The sequence below is a fragment of the Chionomys nivalis genome, chromosome 7 (assembly GCF_950005125.1).
Source record: "Chionomys nivalis chromosome 7, mChiNiv1.1, whole genome shotgun sequence".
Taxonomy (NCBI): domain Eukaryota; kingdom Metazoa; phylum Chordata; class Mammalia; order Rodentia; family Cricetidae; genus Chionomys; species Chionomys nivalis.
This window is the reverse complement of record NC_080092.1, coordinates 16,142,691-16,165,982: the sequence shown is the minus strand read 5'-3', so window position 1 is coordinate 16,165,982 and position 23,292 is coordinate 16,142,691. Positions and strand designations below refer to the sequence as shown.

Here is a 23,292-nt window from a genome sequence, read left to right as displayed (position 1 = left end):
TTCTCATCCAAGCTCATGGGATCAGGTCATCCAAATGCTCTTCTGTTTCATTCGGAAAGCCCACTCTCACGCCTGCTCACTTCCTGCATCTGTAGCCCTGTCGATCGCACCATTTCCAGAGGAAGGATCCTCTCACCTGGAAGTAGTTGGGGCCACTTCCTACTTCACAGATCTCATGAAGAAATGAAGCAGACCCACAACGCCCATCTGCTGGCGAGGGGCCCTCAGCTCTTGAAGCTTTCTGGGAGAGCAGAAGGTAGGGAATTCCACAGGCCAGAAACACCACCTTCAGCTTCACCTTACAGACCAGACGACCTTGAAAATCCACCTTTAGGTAGGTCACTTAATTCCTGACAGCACAAAACTGTTTTTCTGAAAAATGTAACAGAAAAGTGGAGTACTGCAACACTTTATTGAGAGTATTGGCTTTGAATTAGTAGCTGAAGTAACAATCGCCATGAAGCCAGGTCAGGTGTACGGCATAATACTCATCTTGATTTACTGACATTACTTAGCAATTTACTGGACAAAGGTCAAACTTTTTTTTATTAAGCACATTCCACAGTACAAAGCCGTCATGATAATATCTGTACAATTTAACAGTTTCAATAGCTGTTCAGACACATATTTATTTCAAACAGATAATTGGCAAACATAATTAATTACCAGTTAGAATTAGACTACCCCAGTGCTTTAACACATTAATAATAGCAGTAATTTACAGTTGCTCAATTACGGTTAGCAAAATAAAGTCCAGAGTACAACTGGGAATTACTACCGTAATCCCCGAAATTGGAATTCCTTGGGTACCCAAGTCCCCTGCTATAATTTAGTAGGCACAATTCAAAGGTCGTGTGCATATTTGAAGGCCATGATCTCCCAAGGATCGACAGGAACTCTATATTTAACATGCAAAAACAACAGAAAAGTCCAATTGTCCAGAACTCACTTCCTCCCCTCTCCCTCTCCCCTGGGCATTCCTGTCAAACGGATGGTGAGCTGTGAGGTGGTGTGCTCACACCTCCCCGTTATGGACAGGGGCCTTCTTTCTACATATCTGAGCCCCCACCTCTCAGAGACAAATGGAGAAGCATGTGAGGAACGATGTATCAAAACAAACAAGAAAAAGAGAGAGAGAGAGAGAGAGAGAGAGAGAGAGAGAGAGAGAGAGAGAGAGAGAGAGAGAGAGAGAGAAGAAACCAATATCTAAAAAGCATCACCAACCAAGTAAACAAATCACCAACACACAGAGCCCACAGCCATCACAATGCCAGGACAAGTGGAGCCCAGAGCTTTCTCTCTCCTAGAGTGTGCTTCCATGGGATGAGGCTCCATTCACAGGGAGGGCTGGTTGGTCCTTTAAAGGGAACTGACATTCCTTGATCTTTGGAAACAATGGTGAGGGGCAAATCAAAACCTAATCTTGAAAGAGGGAAATCATGTCAACCAATGTCCTGTCTGTGTCTCTCTCACGCCGGGAGCTTTGAGGACTGAAGTGATGAGGGACAACAGAGCTGACGGGGCCTGAGGCTGTGTTCCACATACAAGTGCTTGACCTCAATGTGGGCTCTCAACAGCTGACCTGCTCTGCAGGCTCTAACTCAGCAGCCTCCAACACCTTGCAGAGTGCAGGGAGCCCCAAAGCCCCAAGCCAGGAGCCCCGGCAACGGGGCTGCCTTCCCCGTCTCAGGGTTACTGCCACAGAGAAGGATGCTGGACAGAAAAGCCAAGGATCACCGTGATGAAGTGACCCGCAGCTCTCAGGAGGGGACACATGAGGAAAAGAACAGTGACATGGAGACCGCACAGATACCTGTCCACTGCAGATGTCACAAAACGAGTAACATCGTGTTAGACTCCTGCAGTCCTATGGGAAAGCACGGCACACAGACGTGACAAACGAAGGAAGGGCGAGTGAATACTGCAGGACAGCTCTAGGGTCACAGCAACCCTGGAGCAGGGTCCCGCCCACCTGTGCTAGTGCGCACTCAGCAGTAGTGTCTCTGCTGCGGGCCCAGCACGGCAAACTTGAGCTTCATTGTTATGTACATTATATCTACATGCGGGGACAGTATTTTAAATTAGGAGGCAAGCACATGGATAAAGGTGTTACTCTACCAAATACCAAGAAATGATGAGGGAACAGAGAACAGTTAATAAAAGAAAACAGCTATATTACCTGTGGAGAGGCAATATAACTCGCTTATTCTTTAAATTAAAAGAAACTGGTACAGAAAGGAAATGAAATCCAAAAATACTAAAATAATCCAGAGCTGTCCATTGTCCGACACATTCCTATGCACGTCAGAATACAGTGGCCTGAAGGTCTAAGGAGAAGCTGCTGCTGCTGCTGGAGAGGAAAGCCCTGAACACCCAACATTCACCAAGAATGCAACACTGACTTTAGTACCAAACCAAGGTGCAAAGCGATGTAAATTAGAGGCAAGTCTTCTCCGGACGGTCGCTCTGCTTCTGAACAGGCCATGTGTCCTTCACGTGAACATGTGCATCGGAAGCGTTGGGTTCTTCACTGAGGGAGGGACGTGAGCTGCTGCTCGACTTGCAGGTGGTAAGCTGAGCTGTCCTTCTACAAGTAGAGCCGGGGGCGGCGGTGGGAAATGTTGGGGCTTGAAGAGTGGGGCTGCTTTGTGTCTACCCAGCATCTAGAACCAACTCCAGCCCCAGAATTCAGCTGTGAACGAACTCCCTTAGGCATGTGGTAGCCATGTAGCCAGTAGTTCAAGATCAGGAAACCCTGGAGAAGAAAGGAGAACAGACAGTAATTGGACAGGACATGGGAAGGACACAGAGGGCAGGCTCAAGAACGAAAGGGAGGGAGGCCACGCTCTGAAGACTTCACTCAACAAATACAAGAGTCTGTCAGGTGGATTTTTCAACGGACTTATAAAGAATCTTCCAAGAGAAAGTAGCGAGGGAGAAAATGTCTGTTTAGGCAGACACAGTGTTAACACATGGGAGACCAGGAGCAATAAACATCTGAGTGGCTCTCAGATCCCTGCTGATGGGCTCCCACACACAGCAGGTGTCACCAGCCCAGCATTCCTGGCCTTCATTTAGGATCAGAGCTGTTCCCCCAATCAGCACTACTGGTCAAAGTGAGTTGTCCAAGGCAGCACAGATCTACCATTGTTGGTAAGATTCTTGATTCTTAAAGGGCTCCACAGGTCTTGGTTGACATGTTACAGGCTATGTACACTTTGTCCCAACTACTCAATTCTGCCACTGAAGCAGACACAGCCACGGTAAACGTGGACAAATGAGCACAGCTGTGCGCCAATCAAACTGACTTGATGGAGGTTGGAATTTTAATATATAATTTGTACATGACATGAAGTTTTCTTTATGATAATTTTCAAGTGTTTAAAATATAAGAACTATTTTTGGCCTGGAGTGGCATAAAAAACAAAGCATATAACAGGTAAATTCAGTGCTTGGCCACCGTGTGTTAGCCCTGAACAAGGCACACTTCTTCAGAGTCATTTATGGGAGTCAGAATCGTGACTAAAGAATATCTGAAATGATGGGACTTTGGGTGACTTGGTATTCGGAGTTCTCAATCTTTCCATCCCCACAATGTCTCAATTTTATACATGGGTGTTTTGTACTTTTTAATAAAAAAGAAAATACTAGTAAAAATCTACAAAGAATTAAGTAATGTTTTTAAATTAAGAGAATTTAACCACAAGTCTTGATATACATATATTCACAGAAGTATGGGTAGGTATTAAGTCTACAAGTGTGATTTGCACAGAATCCAGTGGCCCCTGGCAAATCTTCAAGTTGAGAATGCTGCTCTCAGTCGTTATGGGTATCTGGGATGTGGGCAAGTGGGCCATCCTTTGTGCTTCTAAACTAAGCATATTGGTGAGCATATTCTGTCACCAACAGTGTAATGGCTCTATAACTAGAGCAAAGGACTTGCTTCCCAAAGCACCTGCCACTCTCACCATGAAGGATGGCTTTCAAGGCTCACAGCACACTTCAGTGATCACTCCTTTCGGAGACAGCAATGAAGAGTGAACTGTGGTGGTGGGAAGAAAAGGAATCTGAATTGTCCTTGTCTGTGCACATGCACCTGTCTGTCTGTCTGTCTGTCTGTCTGTCTGTCACAGAACCAAGGGACTAGGGGAAAAAAAGGTTGATTCCTGCACTCAAAAATCAAAGCTGAAGTTGTCCTGGTGCATAATGGCCATGAGCATTTTGGAAATCACTTAGGGAGTCAGTTTTTAAGACAGCAACCACATCCCTCACCTGTTAACACTGATGGGAAAGCCAAGGTGTGCAGGGTTCTATCGTGGAACCACCCGGATCTCACCTGCTAGGTCCAGAAGAGGCTTGTTCATATCACCAGGGAATTCCCAGAAGGAAGGGAAAGCCCACGAGCAAGGCCTTAAAGAGCCCAGGTAGGGCTAGGGTTTCAGCACACTCACCAGATTGGGCCAAAGTGCAGACCGCTATCTGGAGATGTAGGTGTAGGTTCTAGAGGGAGAGCGTGTCTCATTCTGGGCACTGGGAGGCACGTTTAAGAAATCCCAAATCAAAATAGTGTCATCGTGAGAACTGCTGATGATCTGAAACTCATCAAACTGCAGCCGAAACACACGTCCAGAGTGTTCCTGCAAAAGAGCAGCTTGGTGAGCAGTGCCATCCTTACAGCCCCGCCCCCAGAGCCAGATCCAACTCCAGTTGAAAAGCCAACATGTATCTGAGCTTCCTGCACAGCCTCCCAGCCACTGAGCTGTGCCCTTTAGAACAAGCTCTGCTTTGCCTTCTAGGTTTTTTTTTTCTTTTTAGATTATAAACATTATACCTTACATTATGACAGAAGAAAATGTGTCACAGAAGAAAAGCTACGTGATCACCTCAGAGGCCATCAGAGTTATCCACTCAGGATACTCTGTAAAATCAGAATCAGAAGGGTGAAGTTGCTATAATTTTTTTTTGGGCGGGGGGTTCAAGATAGGGTTTCTCTGTGTACAGCCCTGGCTGGCTTAGAACTTGCTTTGTAGACCAAATGGCCTCAAACTCACAGAGATCACCTGCCGCTGCCTCCCAGGTGTTGGGAATAAGGCATGCACCACCACCACCCAGACACTTTATCTATATCTGTATGTATGTATGTATGTATGTATGTATGTATGTATGTATGTATGTGTGTGTGTTTTATATTATCCATAACTAAGAACATCTGTGTTAAACCACAGCCGACATCAACACTCATGGTGAAAGCAAGCGTAGCCCACTCCGCAGTTCTGCCTGCCTGGTCTAGTCCATGCAGTGCTGGAGCTGGAGCGAATGCTCTTACAGAGGACCCAGACTCAGACTCAGTTCCCAGCACCTATATATGGGGGCTCACAAGCTCCATAACTCTAGTTCCTGGGATCCAACAGGCACACAAGGTGAATGCACACTCAAGTAAGCAAAACATTCACAACATTTTCACGGACAGCCCATCACTGTTTTCAGATGTCTTCTCAAAAAAATCCAACAGAATCAGTATTAGATAGCAACAGCTTTGATAACATTACAAAAGACTGACATATCAAAATAAAGCATTTATTTGGTCTTAAAACAACCAAGCTACTCTGCTATTTGCACTGACATGAACGAGCAATCACCTAGAGGTCATTAAGTTACTATAATAGGCCAGGCACACACAGACAAGAATTCCACAGACCGTGGATTCTCACAGAAATGAGACGAAAAAGAGGATACCAGAGTGGGGGATGGGAGACAGCTAGATGGAGCGAGAAAGATGGGTCGAATTCAATGTTCATCAAAAGGTCCAAAGTTTCGCTTAGAGTGCAAGAACCCGTTAATCAGCCACTGAATTACTGTGTGACCACAGCAAAAGGCAAAGTGTTGTGTACTTCAGAATTTATGAAGAGTAGCTTTGCTTTTTTTGTTTGTTTTTGTTTTTGCAGGTGGGTGACAGAGTCTTATGGGTGACAGAGTCTTATGTATCCCAAGCTGGCCTTACACTCACTATAGAGCCAAGGATGACTCCTGCCTCTACCTCCCAAGAGCTGAGATTACAGGTCTGAGTTACCACACTTGGTTTAAAAACAGATTTTTAATATTTCTGCCACAAAGAAATTAAAATTGATGGACTCATAAATTAAAATTTAATAGGCCAAAATATCACACTATATACTTTAACAATACATAATTATTAATTCAAAATAAACTTTAAAAATTAAAGTGTTCCTATGTGGCAAAACAATAATCCATGTAACACAGGGTGATGATAAATTCTACCTTAGCAGTACACAAATGTGCAATTATAAAATGTAACACATGGCCAGGCGGTGGTGGCACACACCTTTAATCCCAGTACTCGGGAGGCAGAGACAGGCAGATCTCTGTGAGTTTGGTGCCAGCCTGGTCCACAGAGCAAGTTCTAGGACAGGCTCCAAAGATACAGAAAAATCCTGTCTTGAAAAACCAAACCAAACAAAACAAAACAAACAAAATAACAAAGTAAAATATAAAATGCAACACAGCCGTACACTGAAGACTCCCCCAAGCTACATGAGGGTGCCAGCCCACCTCCAGAGGACCCTTTATTATACTAATAAAGATGCTATATTCCTTGGTCAAAATTATCCATGATTCCCTGAAAGCATGGTACAAGACACAAGCTTACAAGCTTTCCTGGGTACCCCATTCATCCCAACAAATCACATACCACCAAGGTACGCAGACACAACGTGCTTGCCGGGGCCCGAGGGTCAAGAGCAGCTTGCAAGTCCCAGACTTTAATCTTCCTACAAGGGAAAAATGAGACTGGGATTAATGCAAAAGTTAACATTGTCTACATCAAGGACATCCATGACAAGCCAGCGTGCATCTGAGTTTCCACCAAACCCGTGAGCAACATGCTGATGTTTCTAAGTTCCTGAACTTAGATTTTGAGTGCCTGATTTTGGGAAAACCTTCCCAGAGTTCCTGAAACTTTAAAGGGATATTACTGCTAAGGAGATAAACAGGCAGAGGACTTTGGGTTTCTACCTAGATATCTATGTCACCAAATTCATTACTTGGGTAACTGAGTACGAGATTCCTAGAATGCCTTCCTCCAAATGAAATGTTTAGATGAGCACATTATAATGCCCAGTGATCAAGCTTATATAATGCAGGATTGGGGCTTAAAGGCTCCATTTGTCATTGAGAACAAAAGAGAAAAGAGGAATTATATTACTGAGTTCAAGCGGGGGAGGATAGTGGTGTTCCTGGTTTATTTATAATTAAGGCAGTTTAATTCCCTGTGTGTACATGCATGCATGCATAGTCACGTGCACACGGGTATAGTGAGTGCTCTCCTTCACCAGGGGTTCCAGGGTTGAACTCAGGTTGCCAGGCTTGTGCAGCAAGCACCCTCAACTACTGAGCCATCTGCAGGCTCTACTCTCTCTATTTCTGGCAATAGTTAGAATAAAAGCTAGAACTCAAGTGCCTGGCTACGGTATGATTGAGGCAGCTTTACTTCAACTTTCTGGGCCTGGGCATCCTCACTTGACCCAGACCCACTGGTATGTCAGATCTTTCTCACAGAGTCCAGCACACATAGAATTCTTTATTAATAGACAACAGTTTTGTTCCTGACAAGGCTACAGTCATACATGTGCAGACTAAACACATACCCATCATAGGCGCCGCTGACAATCCTCTTGTTATCAAAACGGATGCATCGGACCAATTCTTCGTGCCCCTCTAGGACTCTTAGACAGGCACCACATTCAATATCCCATAGCCTTAAATAAGAAGCAGTCATCTATGAAACAGATTCCCACATGACTCAAGCCTTCCCCAAGTCTGCACACATGTTTCATACAGGTAAGACTTTTCATTCTCCTTGAATTCCATATTATCATCTTACTCCTGGCTCATATCACATATATACAGCTAAATCATATCACATACATACAGCTAAATCATATCACATATATACAGCTAAATCATATCACATATATACAGCTAAATCATATCACATATATACAGCTAAATCATATCACATACATACAGCTAAATCATATCACATACATACAGCTAAATCATATCACATACATACAGCTAAATTATATCACATATATAAGCTAAATCATATCACATACATACAGCTAAATCATATCACATATATACAGCTAAATCATATCACATATATACAGCTAAATCGAGTTCTAACATTTGTGCTTTCAGCACTAATTTAGGCAGAAGCCTCACTTTCTGTTATATTTTATGTAATTTGAAACTTTTAAAAAACTTTTTTAAAAAAATCATCTCAACAAGCTATTTGCTAAGTGCCTGGGAATTCTTTTGGTATCTCAGTTGATAAATCCAGAGCCTGGTGGCTTCAGAAGAGCTTTCCTGGACAAGACATGAACTTGGGGCAGGAAAGGAAGAAAGCATGTCCACCAAGGAAGGACAGGGAGATCACACAGAGGCAGGGACTCTAGTCCCAGTGGTCTGTCTCCAAATCTTGATGAAGCTCAGTGGTGCTTGTGTGTGTTAGATATCAGAGTTGCTTGGTTCCTGAGGGCTGCATCTCAGACTCGCTGGGTGTGCGGTGTCTTAGAAAACCAAACCACTGGCCACATCAAGCATTCTCCTCTGCATGATACATAGGATATAAACTCATATGTGTTCTAATTCTGGAGAAAGACCCTTTCCGTTTGTTTCCTACTGATTGGTTTTTTGTAATAAAAAAATAAACAAATAAATATCAATTTCTACGCACCGGATGGTGTTATCTGATGATCCGCTAACAACCAGCCGGTCTCTGTACTGCAAACAGGCGATACCCCGCTTATGCCCATTCAGAGTGCGAACAAACTCACACGTGCTCGTGCTCCACACCTGTGGACAGACAGCAGCACTGTTAGAAGATACCAAATCCTGCCACAAGATACCTTCAGAGGGAGCTGGGCAAGGAGATGCATCCTACAATCCTAGTGTTCAGGAGGCTGAGGCAGGAGGATGGCAAGCTTAAAGACAGTGTGACTGCATAGTGGAGGCTGGGGCACACTCCAAGAATGATCCCAAATGACTGGCCATAAACTTTCTCCATGGCTACAATGGCTAGGTAGAAACTGGACAGCGCGAGCTTTCCTGGCTGTGGGTAATGAAACTGGGATGAAATACAGTGGAGTTTAGGAGTCTCTAAACTTTGACATTTTCACAGAGACAACATCTAGAAGGCGCAGGTATTTTTGTGTGGAGGAAAGTCTATGTCAGATTCTGTTTTCACACTAGCTCACACGTCACACTTCATGTACTGACATACAAAATCTTCACCGTCCACATCCTCCTCATCTCATCAGTTTCTGGAGTAGCACCATATATTTTGCCACATGACTCCTAATATTCCATACATGATATAAATACTCCCCTCTTGTGAATCTGCCTGTAACATGCAGATGCTCACGGGCACACTTACTATGTGATGAGCCAAACAAGAGGACACAGTCGCTGGAGTTTCTGAGCTGGTGAGCCAGATGCATCTGCAGCTCAATGGAATGAGCTGGTATTTCTATGCCCATCCCCTCCAGATGGAGTTAGACCCCCCAAGCCCATGCCGTATACAAAAATTTAATTCAAAATAGATCAAAGGTCTAAACGGAAGAGCCGAAATTTATACAACCCTCGGGGAGGAGGAACAAAAGACTAAATCTCTAATGTTGGGCAATGGTTTCTTAGGTATCACAACAAAAGCACACGCAACACACAAAAAATAAAATAAACGGATGTCATCAAAATTAAAGTTAATTGTGATTCCAAGGATGGTATCAACAAAGTAAGAGCAAAATCATTTATCTGATTAAGAAGCTCATTTCCAAGGTATAAAAAAAAAAACCTTTTTAAAAAATTATAACTCAACCAGAAAAATAAAACCAAGTTTTTAAATGGGCTTAAGATTTAAACACATTTATCCAGAGCAGGTACATAGTGGTCAATAATAAGATACCACTCACCACCAAAGAGTGCAAGCCAAACTGCAGATACTCCTAATTTTCTAATTAGGTCCAAGTGTTCCTGACTGTCAGGGGCCGCTCTTGTCCTGACTGTGATGTGGTTAAGTTAATGCACACAAAATCTACTAATTCAGCTTCCAGAGACCTAAGTTTTGATGTGATATGGCCCATGATTTGTGGGATAAGTTAGCAGAGCACACAGAGCACTGTCCAGTACCAGTTTATTTGTTTGCTTACTTACTTGTTTGTTTGTTTTTTAAGACAGGGTTTCTCCGTGTAAAAGCCCTACCTGACACTGTCCTGGAAGTAGCTCTGTAAAACTAGCTGGCCTCGAACTCACAGAGAGCCACCTACCTCTGCCTCCCAAGTGCTGGGATTAAAGGTGTGCGCCTGGCTAGAACGTTCTTAAAACCAGCACAAAGCCTTATGCTAGCAGGACTATAACATGGGACAGTCACACTGGAAAACCATTTGGCAGTTCCCTGGGATGTTAATCAATTAAGAGAACTAAAAGCATGTGCAAAGAGGAACGGGCAAATGTTTACAGCAATGACATTTATGTTGCCAGCAAAGGGAAACAACAGTGCACCAGCACAGAAGGGGAAACAAAGTGTCATTTGCTTAGAGTGAAGACACATTTGGCCATCAGAAGCAACAAAGCACTGGTCTGGGTTAAGCTCTGTGTTACATGAGAAAATCAGATACAAAGGGCCACAATGTATAGGATTCCATTTACATGAAATGTCTAGAACAGGCAAATTCAGAGACAGAGGGTAGAATGCTAAATGTCAGGAACACGCGGCTGACTCTCCTGCATATTTAGTGTTGTAGGAAAAAGTGTTTACAAATTAGGCTGGGGTAATGTTATACAAAGATGTAAATGCGCTAATAGTACATTTGAAAAAGGCGAATCTTCAGGTATGGAAATTATAGACAATAAATATGTAAGAAATCTGGAAGGATCTTATGAGGCCTTACTGATAACTACGGGCTACTGATAGATTCTGAGAAGGGGGGGTCACTGTCTGCAGTTGTGCACCCACCTCTGAGCCCATTAGGCTCCAACAGACAACTCTAAACCCATAGTCCCCAGTCAACACTGGTCAAACTCAATGGACCACAGAACAAAATGAACAGAGACGAAAGTGGGAAAGAGATCTGTGGGAAAATGGAGAATAGGAAAGCGGGAGGCTGGGTGAAAATGGTCAGTATGAACAAGGTGTGAAATTGTTAATGAATCAATTTAATCACGAGCATATATATGTATGGACACACACACACAGGGAAAGCTAAACTTTAAATAAGTTAACACAGATAAGGGAATCAGAACTGAATTTCCCATACATCTTAGTCTACAACTGCTGGCCATATTTTGCCTTTCATCTGTCCCAGCCCCCAGCTTAGCTTCCTGAAGACAGGGACATGTCTTGTTCATCCTTCTTTCCCTAGCATCTAACCAGGGCCTATACAATAGTAAGCTCTCGGAAAAGAATAAAGCAAACCTAAGCTCCACAGGACCAGTGTGAGCTGTTTGTGAAACAGATGCTCACCCTAATAAAGTGCCGTGGTAGTGGTGGTGTGAGTGAGGGAAGGGCGTAAAGCTCCTACACATACAGCATGCTCAGCTTAGCCTCTGTCTCTTAAAAAGGTAACTAACAGCCAGGCAGTGGTGGTACACACCCTTACTCCCAGCACTAGGGAAGCAGAGGCAGGTGGATCTTTGAGTTCGAGGCCAGCCTGGTCTACAGCGTGAGTTCTGGGACTGTCAAAGGCTCTTACACAGAAAAACCAACAATGTCATTTCATTCAATTGGCAACCAATGACTTTTTTCTTCTGTCCTGTCTGTGGCTCCAGAAGCGTGTGAAATGGGAGGATCTCATCAAAGTACACAAAGATTAAACCCTGCCACCCGGGGGAGCCACCTCTGCCTATTCTCTGTTGTGTACAGATGGGAAGAGTCAGGGCGAACCCTGCAAACACACTCACTTTAATGGTCCTGTCTCCAGAGGCAGACACAATGTACTTATCATCAAAGTCTACTACATTGACAGCAGCACGGTGGCCAACCAGGACGCGGCGTAAAGTGATATCAGTGGCAGAAGCCATGTCCCATACAGCAATGGAACGGTCCTTGGAACAAGTCACCATCAGTCCATTGCTGAAGCGTAAGTGCAGTACAGCTTCATTGTGATGGATGAGTGTGTTGAGAACTTCACCCGTGTTCACATCCCAGACTCTGGAAGAGAACAGAAAGTTGTGGCACTGAGAGCCGAAGAAAGGCAATGCCTAGGTTCAGTCTCACTCTTAGTGTACCAAGTGCATGCCACCAGCATAACCCCTGGGTCCCAAGTATATTCTGCCAGACTGCTAACAGCAGAACCCCACACCCAGGAGCATAGCATACAGCATGCATATACACAGTGTGCAACAGAGCCTGGGCAGTGGCCTCCTTGCTGCTGACAACAGCTAAGATGCCTTTAGGAAGGAGGCTAAATCTGGCTGGGCTTAGGTTTATCTCACATTCAGTGTAATTAACTGAGGGATGGATTCAGGTTTGCACAGGTGACAAAGATGATCCCTCAAGTCAGTAGGCTTTCAGTGACTTTGAGACAAGAGGAGGAGTTTGACAAACGAGGAGCCCAGGGTAATCCCAAGCTAAAGGTTTTCATTGGCCTCTGGCATGTCGAGGAACCTACTGCTTATTATTTGCAAACTAAGCTGGGGCATTTCAAAGTAATTTTTATCTGACTTATCTGACACTTGAGACATGCAAAGAGTGACAATATCCTAAGGGATACAATGACATGAAGCAGAAGATGACCTTGAAGGCTGAGCAGTGTTTTGTGACAAAGCAGCAGCCTAGAGGCCAAATGAGGTCATGGAGAGTAGCTGTGCTGTGGGCAGGGTTAAGCAGAGTCTGACAGTGTAACACGAGACAAGTAGCGGAAAGGGAACATCACAGAAGCCAGGGATCGACTGACAACTACCCTGTCTCCTCTAAATGCCTGTGGATACGCAATCCTACCCAAGCCTCTGAGTCGGCTGAGATGAACTGCTCCTTTCTGCTCCTCATTCCCTCTACCCTCGTCCCTCTGGGACTTCCCTACATGACGCCCTTTTGTTCTGCTGGACTGTCACCCACTGCATATCAGGTACAGGGAGTGTGCTTTCCGGGAGCCTAGGGGCACATCTCAGTAACGTTCCCGCTTTAGTCATGATACCCAACATACCAGCCACCGCTCCCTTCTGTAATGTCTTTTCCACTCTGCCCTGGAGTGGCAACAAAAACTAAAGCTTCCACCATTGTAAAGGCTATAAATAAAGTGTTGAGTGACCTAAACTCAAGGTTTAAACATGTACTGGTTATGTGACTCCAAGGAAATTATGTAATCTCTCAGTTTTTAATACACCTGCAGAGATGAAGACAATGCCTAAGAGGACTCAAGCAGGTGTCATAATCAAATGCATCATCTCTGGCTCTCAGTCCTCACTTTCCCAGGGGTCTACAAATTGTCTGATTCTTTCAGTTCCTGCACCCTTCACACTCCAAAAACAACTGACTTTTTCTTCTGCTTTGGATAGCAGGCTCCTAAGAATAGGAGGCAAGCTAATATAAACAGTTGGATTTTATTGAAGAACATACTTCCATCTCTACAGAACACAGCAAAAGAAAGAGGACACCTTTAAAAAAATCTCAGCCTTCTGGACTAATTGCTTAACATGTCTCCATCAAAAAGAGTCTTGATTTACAACAAGTAAAAATATGCATGTGTGTATGTATGCAGGTGTGTAGGTGTGGTGTGTGTGTGTGTACATGCATGCAAAAATTCCTGAAGAGGGTCAGAGAATGAAGCCAGACCACTCACCTCACCGTTGAATCTGAAGAACCAGTTACAATGACTCGCTCATCATACTGGAGGCAGAGGACAGAGCCCGTGTGTCCCGTTAGCACTTTCAAACATTCCAGACTGGTTTTATCCCAGATCTATTGAGGCGAGACAACCATCACAGCAATTAGTGCAGACACTTTACACCAAGGCTCTCATGCACCCTGCACTCTGAGTCATAAAGAACGCACACAGGGTGTAGGACAAGATGAGTATCCAACAGATAGAAAATAACAAGAGGAAACAGAACTGGGCAATACCAACTAGCTTTCAGAATAGACACGAAGCTTTGCTTAAGGTGAACACTTAGCTACTGTACTCATTCAATCAGCGGCTTGATAAAGGGGATTTTTTTAATAAAATCTGGGAAGAATCAGCTTACTCTCTGGTAAATAATGTGACAGCCTCTACTAAGATCATCTCGAAATGCATACCCCCGATAGCTTCAAAACTTTTTTTAAAAAAAATGGAGTGTTTGTTCCCTGAAAACCCCAAAGAGTTCTTAATAAGAAAATACAGTATTTCATTACAAAGTTAAACACTTAAGAATCAGGTGTGAGAACACTCACACAGGTGAACTGTACTTATGTTCCCACAACCCACTTTCCAGGTTTTCACTCATAAGGTGAAATGCGCTTATGTTCCCTGCATGCATGTATTTCCAGAGGCTTCATTCACAATCCTGAGAAGCCACAAGCAGCATGAATACCTCGAGAACTAAATGGATTAGCACACTGCGATGTACCCAGTAACATGGAATGCTACTTTGAATACATTACTAAGCAAAGCGAGAGTGAAATTAAAAGCACCTGTACTGAGTATAAGACGTCAAGTTTCAAAAGTTTCTTATGTGTTATGTAGATGCACTGATAGGAAATGCTAAAGGGAGGGAGGGCAGGAAGAAAGAATCCTTTCTTATATAGTTGAAGGAAGACAGATGGGAAGACCACTGGATTCCTGAGCGTGGGGGTGTGAAAGGGTGATCTCCAGGGGCAGAACAAGGGACTCTGAGGAGATCGTAAACGTAAACAGAGAGCATCAAACGTGAATGTGCTCATTCACAGGCAGGGACGAGTGCAATGAGACCAGGAGATGCCGTCTCTGGTGCTTTTGACAGGGAAGCTGCTGGCACTGAGAACAGATAGAAATCTATCTATACACAGTAGCAGAGGCCACCCCACACCAGCACTTCAACCCTAAGCACCACTCTAAAATAACACAGAATCAGTAACTCGCCTTGATCGAGTTGTCTCGGAGGCCACTGATGATCTTGTCATCATCATACTGCAAGCAGTAGACACCTTTACTATTTTCAGAGCGGCACTGGATCCTCTGCAAGTTGTGCCGTCCACACCGCCAATTTGATTCTATGGTCTGGAGAAAGGAGGCAAGAGGTGGGTTCTGTGAGTCAACTGTTCTGTTAGGTTTCACATTCTGGTGTTGCTTCCAGAAGCAGAATACCACTGACACCCCAATTTTGCTCTTTTCCTATTGAGACATTAGCCAACAACATTTCTTCTGAAACCCTCCCTGCCTACCTGACAGCTGTCATGTGATTTCCAGGGAGTTCTGGGTTATTTCTGAAAAGGACTAGACAGAATTCAGTATGTTTAAAGAACATCATTTGTGCCCAAGATATAAATAAATAATATCTCACTGAGTTACTCCCTAATACCAATTAAAATACTTGGCAAAAGACTGCCCTGTTGCTAAGCTCTATTATCACAACCTACACGGCAAACTCAAGAGTTGTCTGATCACTGGCTAGTACCTGCCAACCACAGATAACTAACTGCATTGGCACATTTAAGCTCCAGACAGACTGAAATCACTTTAATAAGAATGAAATACTTTGCCTAGTGGTGCACATGCCTTTAATCCCAGCATTTGGGAGGCGGAGACAGGCGATCTTGGAGTTGGGGGCCAGTCTGGTCTATAGAGCGTGTCCCAGGACAGCCAGAGCTACATAGAGAAATCCTGTCTTGAAAAACCAAAGGAAAACAAAAACACAAACCCCAAAACAACAACAATAAAAATGAAATACTTTAGCTCCAGGTTCTACTTTTCTCATCATCCATGCACTGTTTGATGAGCTGTTAGCGTATTCCCATAACTGAGGAGTAAAAGATCAAGGGTGCATGCTATATTCCAAGGAGGCATCAAGCCAGTGGTGAGGGTAAACACTTGGACTCCAGAACTGGGGAAGCTGAGGCACAAGACAGCACATTCAAGGCCCACCTGAGCTTCACAGTAAGACCCTACCTGTCTCAACACCAACTCTCTCTCGCTCTCCCCCTTCCTCCCTTCCTCCCTCCCTCCTCACTTTTAATGGTTAGGCTTAACTTTTTTTTCTTGGTCTTGTAATGCAAAAGCAATACACATTCAACAGAAACTGTATTTTGAATTCTGACCCTTTCCCTGGCTAGCCACTTGGATGCTGGATGACAGCAGCCAGCCATAATCTGCCACAGATTTCAAAAGGAAAGCAACTGGAATCTATAGTGCAATTAGAAATATGTTAAACACATTTTGACCAATACTATTTAACTTATCAGCTATAACCTCATGGTACACTGAGGAACATCTACACTCTGAACTAAATTTATTTGGCTAAAGATTATGCCAATAATCTTAGTAGTGTTTCTCACTGTTTTCCTTTTATAAATAAGGAAACAGTTTAACTTGTCTAAGATCACAAAAAACAGTAACTTAGAAATCAAACCCAGTTATGATCAGCCCAAGATTCTACTAGGAACATATTCACTGGAATAAAAAGGATAGTCCTAGCTCTTAGGCAGAGAACACAGAACACTAACAATTCAGAGGAGTGTCCATGCCAAACAAATGATACAAACTCTGGATGCAGGACCTAAGGGCCACCAAAGGCACCTTTGGCCTGAGACTCTGGCCCAGTTCAAAGAGGGCATCCACCAGAAAGCCTAGCCTCAGGGACTACCCAAGAGTAAAAGACACAAGCCTCTACCAAGTCTAGCCAGTCTGGATTCTTAGCCTCTGAAACCAGGAGACAACAGGAACAATAGCTGTCCACATTCGACTTAAGTTCTGTTTGAAAGATGATTTCTAAGTAGCTAAAACATAACTGCTTGCTGTACTGAAGAAGATAAATCTCACCTTTATTCACAATAAAGGTCTATTTGCCGGTTCTCCTGATACCCAATAAGCCACAATGCCTTTTACTTTCAAGATTTCATTCACTCTTTAAAATGCTAGCATTCACTGAATGTTCCAGGGCAGGCACTATGCTTCCTAACACTGTCTTATTTTAATACACGGTCATCCCTGGGTATATATCGACAGGGAAGTGGCTCTACAACCCAGCAGATACCAAAAATCTATGGGTGTAGATTTTGTAAAATAGCATAACTATGTAAAATAGCATAATTTCTTTGTGTATGTTCTTTTTTTTTTTTTGAAAGGTACTCCTCACTAAGTTCAATCTTCTTGCCTCAGCCTCTCAAGTACTAGGATAATACCCAACTAAATAGTATAATATTTTCATATACGTAGGCATATCTTCCTGTATACTTTAAATCATTTCTGATGATTTAAAGGCCTTTAATAATGAGCATGATATAAATGTTGGTAAGTTTTTGGGGGGGGGGTATTTTTGTTGTTGTTTTGAAGACCGGGTTTCTCTGTAACTGTCCTGCTATCCTGGAACTTGCTTTGTATATAGACCAGGCTGGTCTCAAACTCAGAGATTGCCTGTTTTTGTCTCCCAATTACTGGGATTAAAGCTAGGCGGCGGCACCACCACCACCACCAAGCCACTGCCCACATTTTTACAGAGAAAGAAATGAAGAGTTGGAGCTAATAACATATATATTAATACATGTGTACTTAAGAGGGCAAGTATACACCACAAAGGTCACAAATGTGTGACCCCTGTGCTTTGCAAGGACCCTGATACTATCTAGGTACTCAAAGACCAGTACGGAACAAGGGGGACAGCACATGTTCCACCCACTGGAGACAACAGCAGTGTAGAAAAGCTTCTGTGTCCACCTGTTACCATCAGGACTTCCTAAACATACATTATCTCTAGTGGGTGGGAAAATATCAAAACCAGGAAAACTAACTCACCCCCCCACACACACACATACTGTACAACATCTCTCAAGATAGGTTATCAATTTGTCTCTATGAGCAACGTTTTAAAGGGGTAAAGAGTACAAAAACTTATTTAAGCCAATTTTAAATAAATTAAATGTTTAACACAAACCTAATGTTTAGAAACACCTAGAGAAATAAATGTACTTTTTAGATAGCAACTGGCCACCTCAGCATGCTAACAATTCCAAGGAAATGCTGACCTAGGAAGCCAGACACACTCTAAGGAGTGTCTACTCCTAGCCTAGTCAGTGACTTTGGGTAGTGGTCACTTGTGTTCAGGTGACATCCTTACAGAGGCACGGAGTTGACAGAGGGTGTGTGATTACACTTGAACCCAAAGCACTGACTACATAGCATGCCCTGTGTAGACTGGGCACTGCTTTAAAGTAGTGTGAATCTAATGTAGGCTCTACTTTGTATTTCAAGGAACACTGAAAGTACATTTATATCACACAAAAGTTTAAAGGGGAAAAAGGCACTTCTCATGGAAATAGAGGAAATGAGAAAACTCCTTACACACTTTCCCACTACTCTTCAAGGTGTTTTCTAGAATGGGGTGAGCTGACCATAATGTTTAACTGTATCTAGCACACTGAGGACACAACAGACAGATGAGGGAGAGAAGCCAAGATGATAATACATGGTTACCTAGAGTTGAATCAGTTCCTGAAAGACCTGGGCGAAATCTTAAAGCTGAGCTGTCCCATCTACTTCTGACCCTCAGAGAGTTAGGGAGGACAGGACTTCATACATGCACCACCAGACACCCTACTTTCTGTCTAAGTCAAATATAGCTTACTGGAACCCAACAGGAAGCCTCTGACAGCCATGCAGCCACCAAGGGCACTCCTGGGTGCCTCTTCTTATTTCTGCAGGCCACCCACACACAAAAGCACCTGCTCATGATTATGCCTGCCCAGAACACTGCCACCGGGCCCGACAACCTCAACTGGTTTTTTAATTCTTCTAAACCAGGTTTTCACAGAAACTAGACCTTCAAGCCTGGCAGCCCTTGGTGGTAGAAATGACCCAAGTCAAATGACAGCCTTGGCCAGTGGTACTGACTGTGCACTGACTTCCACCTCCATGCAGCAGACCAGGAGAATCTGTTCCCCCACCTAACAAAGGGACCACATAAGATAAAATGTGATGCGCTTACCACAGCCTACTGGGAACACTGCAGAAACAGTGGGTTTTTAATTAAAGGGAGGGTCTCCCCAAATTGGAGGAATTATTGTGTTGGTCTAGGCTGCTATGTGTTGCTGGCTGCCTACATTTCGTAGTGGGCCCAGCAAGGTGGCTCAATCCTCAGATAGAACTCAGAGTCGGGCGGTGGTGGCGCACGCCTTTAATCCCAGCACTTGGGAGGCAGAGGCAGGCGGATCTCTGTGAGTTCGAGGCCAGCCTGGACTACAAGAGCTAGTTCCAGGACAAGAACCAAAAAGCTACGGAGAAACCCTGTCTCGAAAAATCAAAAAAAAAAAAAAAAAAATCAAAAAAGAACTCGGTAATTATCTGAGAAGGGAAGCAATAAAGCCAGTCACACAGGTGCCCTCTCCAATACCTGCCATGCCATAAGCTATCATGTGGTACAGCTACTGTAGAAGAGAATTTCACGTGTTAGAGAACTTGTAAAATCCCCTTACCCTGCGCAAAATTTCAAAATACTGGGAAAGTAGCCATGATACACAGAGTATACAGCGGCATTTAAATTGGCAACAGAGTGAAAACAGATGTCTGAGTATGGAGGAATAACATTATTTTTAGAAGCCTAAACATGACTGGGTGGGTGGGCAAGTTTCAGCATTTTCTAGTCAGGACAATGTTAATATCAAGTTTGCAAACCACAAAAAAGCCTTCCACTTTCCCTGAATGAAATGTGGTTTATTAAAAGGTGTGATACAACACACCATCATTTTCCCTATGGCCAGCTCCAAGGAGAGTGCTTCAAAGCCACTTACCCAGTAAATATAAAGAGTCCTTTCTCTGAAATGGCAGAAAAGAAAAACCAAGTTCAAGGCATTAGCATGTAAGGCTGCGTTTGGGAGTGTGGGGTGGAGAGGGTGTGGGGAGTCAGGATGCCAGTTCTGGGAGTTAAGTTCAACCATCCCAACCAAGCACCTTGCAATGCAGTGAGCTGCCCTGAAAACAGCACTGACTCGGACTCTAGATAGTACAGCAGGGTATGACTGCCTCTTGGTGGGACAAACCTCAGGTTTGCCAGGAGTTCCTTCTCAATTTAGAGGCCCCGTAAACACATTGTGTGGCAAGAACACCCAGAAGAGAGGAGCCTTTGCAGAAAGTAAAGAATGTCAGCTACTCTCCACAGTCTCAGAGTCTCACTTCACCGTCTTCTGGACAGCAGGAGCTAGCCACACAAAGCCAAGTTGTCTATTTTTCCTTAAAATATAGCCAATTTCTGGTAACTAGATGTGGAAGGCAAAGTTCAGAGAGGAACACTTTTCCTCTGTGCTCATCAGAGCCCATGCTGAGAATGGATGTATTTCAGGACTCGGCAAGTTGTCAAAATAGAGGAGAGGGAAGAGCCAAAGTGCTGTCACAGACGTGCCTCTCTGTGGAGTGTAAGGGGGAAGAAGAGGGGGCTGGAGAGATGGCTCAGTGGTTAAGAGCATTGCCTGCTCTTCCAAAGGTCCTGAGTTCAATTCCCGGCAACCACATGGTGGCTCACAACCATCTGTAATGGGGTCTGGTGCCCTCTTCTGGTCTGCAGACATACAGACAGAACATTGCATACTGTATACATAATAAATAATTTTTAAAAAAAGGGGGGGGGGGGAGAAGAGACTGTGCAAGGGCAAGGGAGCACTCATCTGACATTCTGGTGCTCTACCTAAGAATCTTCCAAAGCAAGGCCAAGGACTTTCATCTTAGTTCACAGCCCAACTTGACCAGCAGGCAAGGTATTGGGTATTCACACACTCAAAGGAAGATGAAAGTCTATAGGAATAAAATATGCCTTTCTCCTCCTTCACTTCCTGAATATTTTACTTTGAAAATGAGGGGGGGGATTTAAAAAACTAACTGTAAGCCTAGGGCTAGACAGACCTCAGCTAGAAGCCCACCTTTTCTATGTAATATGTTGTAAAACTTCCAGTTTCCCTTTATTACAGATAGAGATATGGCATAGGTGGGCATTGTAAAATTGTTGCAATCATCTATGTAACTCCCCTAGCACAATCCATGGCAGACTGCAGAGGTGACAACCATGGTGCCCTACAGGTGAAGCTTTTACAGCAGTCATGTGGACAAGGCCAAACTCATCTGTGTGCCTCACACTGTGATCTATGGATCACAAGAGGGAAGGACTTTCATGGGCATGTCTGCCCTGACAGGCCAGAGAGTATGTGGAAGGCTGTGGACACTCCCACTCGCTGTGTATGTTAGAGTATGTGGACGGCTGTGGACACTCCCACTCGCTGTGTGTGTTAGAGTATGTGGATGGCTGTGGACACTCCCACTCGCTGTGTGTGTTAGAGTATGTGGACGGCTGTGGACACTCCCACTCGCTGTGTGTTAGAGTATGTGGAGGGCTGTGGACTGATCCAGGGTAAGAGTTTACCTTGCCAGCCCTTCTTTCTGAAATTTTCAATATGGACTTGACCTACTTTCAGGCTGTCTAGGCAATTTAATGAGAAAATATGCTATAAACTGCTAAACAAAGTATCTGGTACAAGTAAGTGCTCAATTAGTGGTACACTGCTTCTGTCACTAATATTATTAGTGAGTAAACCAAAGTATAAGCGTCATCCTTCATACTAAGAAACTTAGCCACAAAAATCTGAAGGAGACTCTTGTGGCCAGGCAGTGGGTTTTCCCAAACCACACTTTAAGAACCACTGGGAAGACCACCGTGATGCAGAGGTTTTGTGTCAAACAGTGTTTCCCCAATGGCTACATTTCCCATCACATCTGCCTTCTCTGTTAGCTCTAAAGTATTATTTCAGTCTGAGGAAATAGTTATGGTAACTGCTGTCACACTGTCAATTATAATGGTAGTCATGGTGACTAAATAAAATAATCTCCATCACCAAAACTCAATCTGATATAGGTTCTCCAGAGTCCCTGTTCATTAATAATTGGCTTTAAACAGCAACCCCTCAAAAGGAATGCCTTCTTGAGACCACTCAAGAAAAGTCAGACAGTTTCTATCAACAGCTTCTCCCTGCCAAAGAGCAGAAAGGCATTTCCGAGATGCCGTGTGCACCTACCTAGAGCAGCCCTTCCTCCTGACGTGCACTAACACTAAACTATGATGACAGTCCGCTAAGCAGTGCAGGTCATCAGTTCAAGTTTTGAACAACAGGTCAATTAATTTCTAAACTTTATCTGGCAGTGGTTTTAAATTATTGAGCCCTCCCTAAAAGATTAGTTTTTAGTTCATTTTAGAGTGTACGCTCCAGACAAGAGTTTCTCTTTTAAAGAATGATATCTAGTCACACACAGATGCACCATTAATGGAATGGCTCCATTAGTTCGCATCTGCTTAAGAAGGGGCAAGGGATGAACGCTACAAAGGCACATGGTTCTCCATTAACTAATTCTGGCACAATAACTTTTATGTTCATCACCTGGGGGGGAGATTACTTCACATTCTGAAAACCAGCTGTAACTTTATGGGAGATACAACATTGCCCAACAAAAGCTAAACTTTTCTGCCAAAGAGGAAACAGTGAAGTAACCAAGAGTAGGCAAGAACACTGTGAAAGAGTCAAGAAGTACCTGTGCATGTCTTTCCTGGTTCAAAGGAAAGAGCTAAGTAAGAAAACCGCACTGGAGCACGCCAACGGCATCCATCCCTGCTAATGTTCCTCGGCAAGTGCACAGATCTCTGCTGGTCACTGACTTTACAGTCAATTCCACAGTGGCCCCAAAGCATGACCTGCTTTCCAAGGCCCACTTCACCGCTGCTTAGGATACTAGTCTGAGCCGCTTTTATGAAAAGCGATGCCTGACTTAGAGAGGTGACTGCAAGCATGCCTTCTACAATGATGGCTCAAAATATAAAAGTGTGTTGACCTACAATACTGGGCCTTGGATTGTGGAAAATTTATCAAATCAGAATATAGTTTATCTTGGATTAAGGTTTTAATTAATTGGCAGCCTTACAGAAGCATTTCATGTTTTCGAAAAGCTATATTTCTATAAAAAGACATGATTGGCTCTGAAGAAGAGCCACAGAGTACTGTGACATTTATTTTCAAAGCTCAACTTTAAAAAAAAAAGAGTTCCATGAGTTTAGAACAAAAGGACCTTTAAA

At 43.7% G+C, this 23,292-nt stretch overlaps 1 protein-coding gene across 1 annotated transcript in view; it reads right to left on the bottom strand.

The window, feature by feature from the left end:
- Window positions 1-399: 399 nt before the first annotated feature.
- Fbxw11 (F-box and WD repeat domain containing 11) overlaps window positions 400-23,292 on the bottom strand; it is a 104,950-nt gene continuing 82,057 nt past the window's right edge. The window contains exons 7-14 of the mRNA XM_057774413.1: window positions 15,117-15,254; window positions 13,860-13,978; window positions 11,980-12,229; window positions 8,759-8,877; window positions 7,665-7,775; window positions 6,710-6,788; window positions 4,452-4,637; window positions 400-2,755 (exon numbers count right to left, since the gene is read on the bottom strand). Coding sequence (XP_057630396.1) covers window positions 4,476-4,637; window positions 6,710-6,788; window positions 7,665-7,775; window positions 8,759-8,877; window positions 11,980-12,229; window positions 13,860-13,978; window positions 15,117-15,254 — 978 coding nt within the window. The 3' untranslated portion in view covers window positions 400-2,755; window positions 4,452-4,475. The remainder of the gene's footprint in view (window positions 2,756-4,451; window positions 4,638-6,709; window positions 6,789-7,664; window positions 7,776-8,758; window positions 8,878-11,979; window positions 12,230-13,859; window positions 13,979-15,116; window positions 15,255-23,292) is intronic.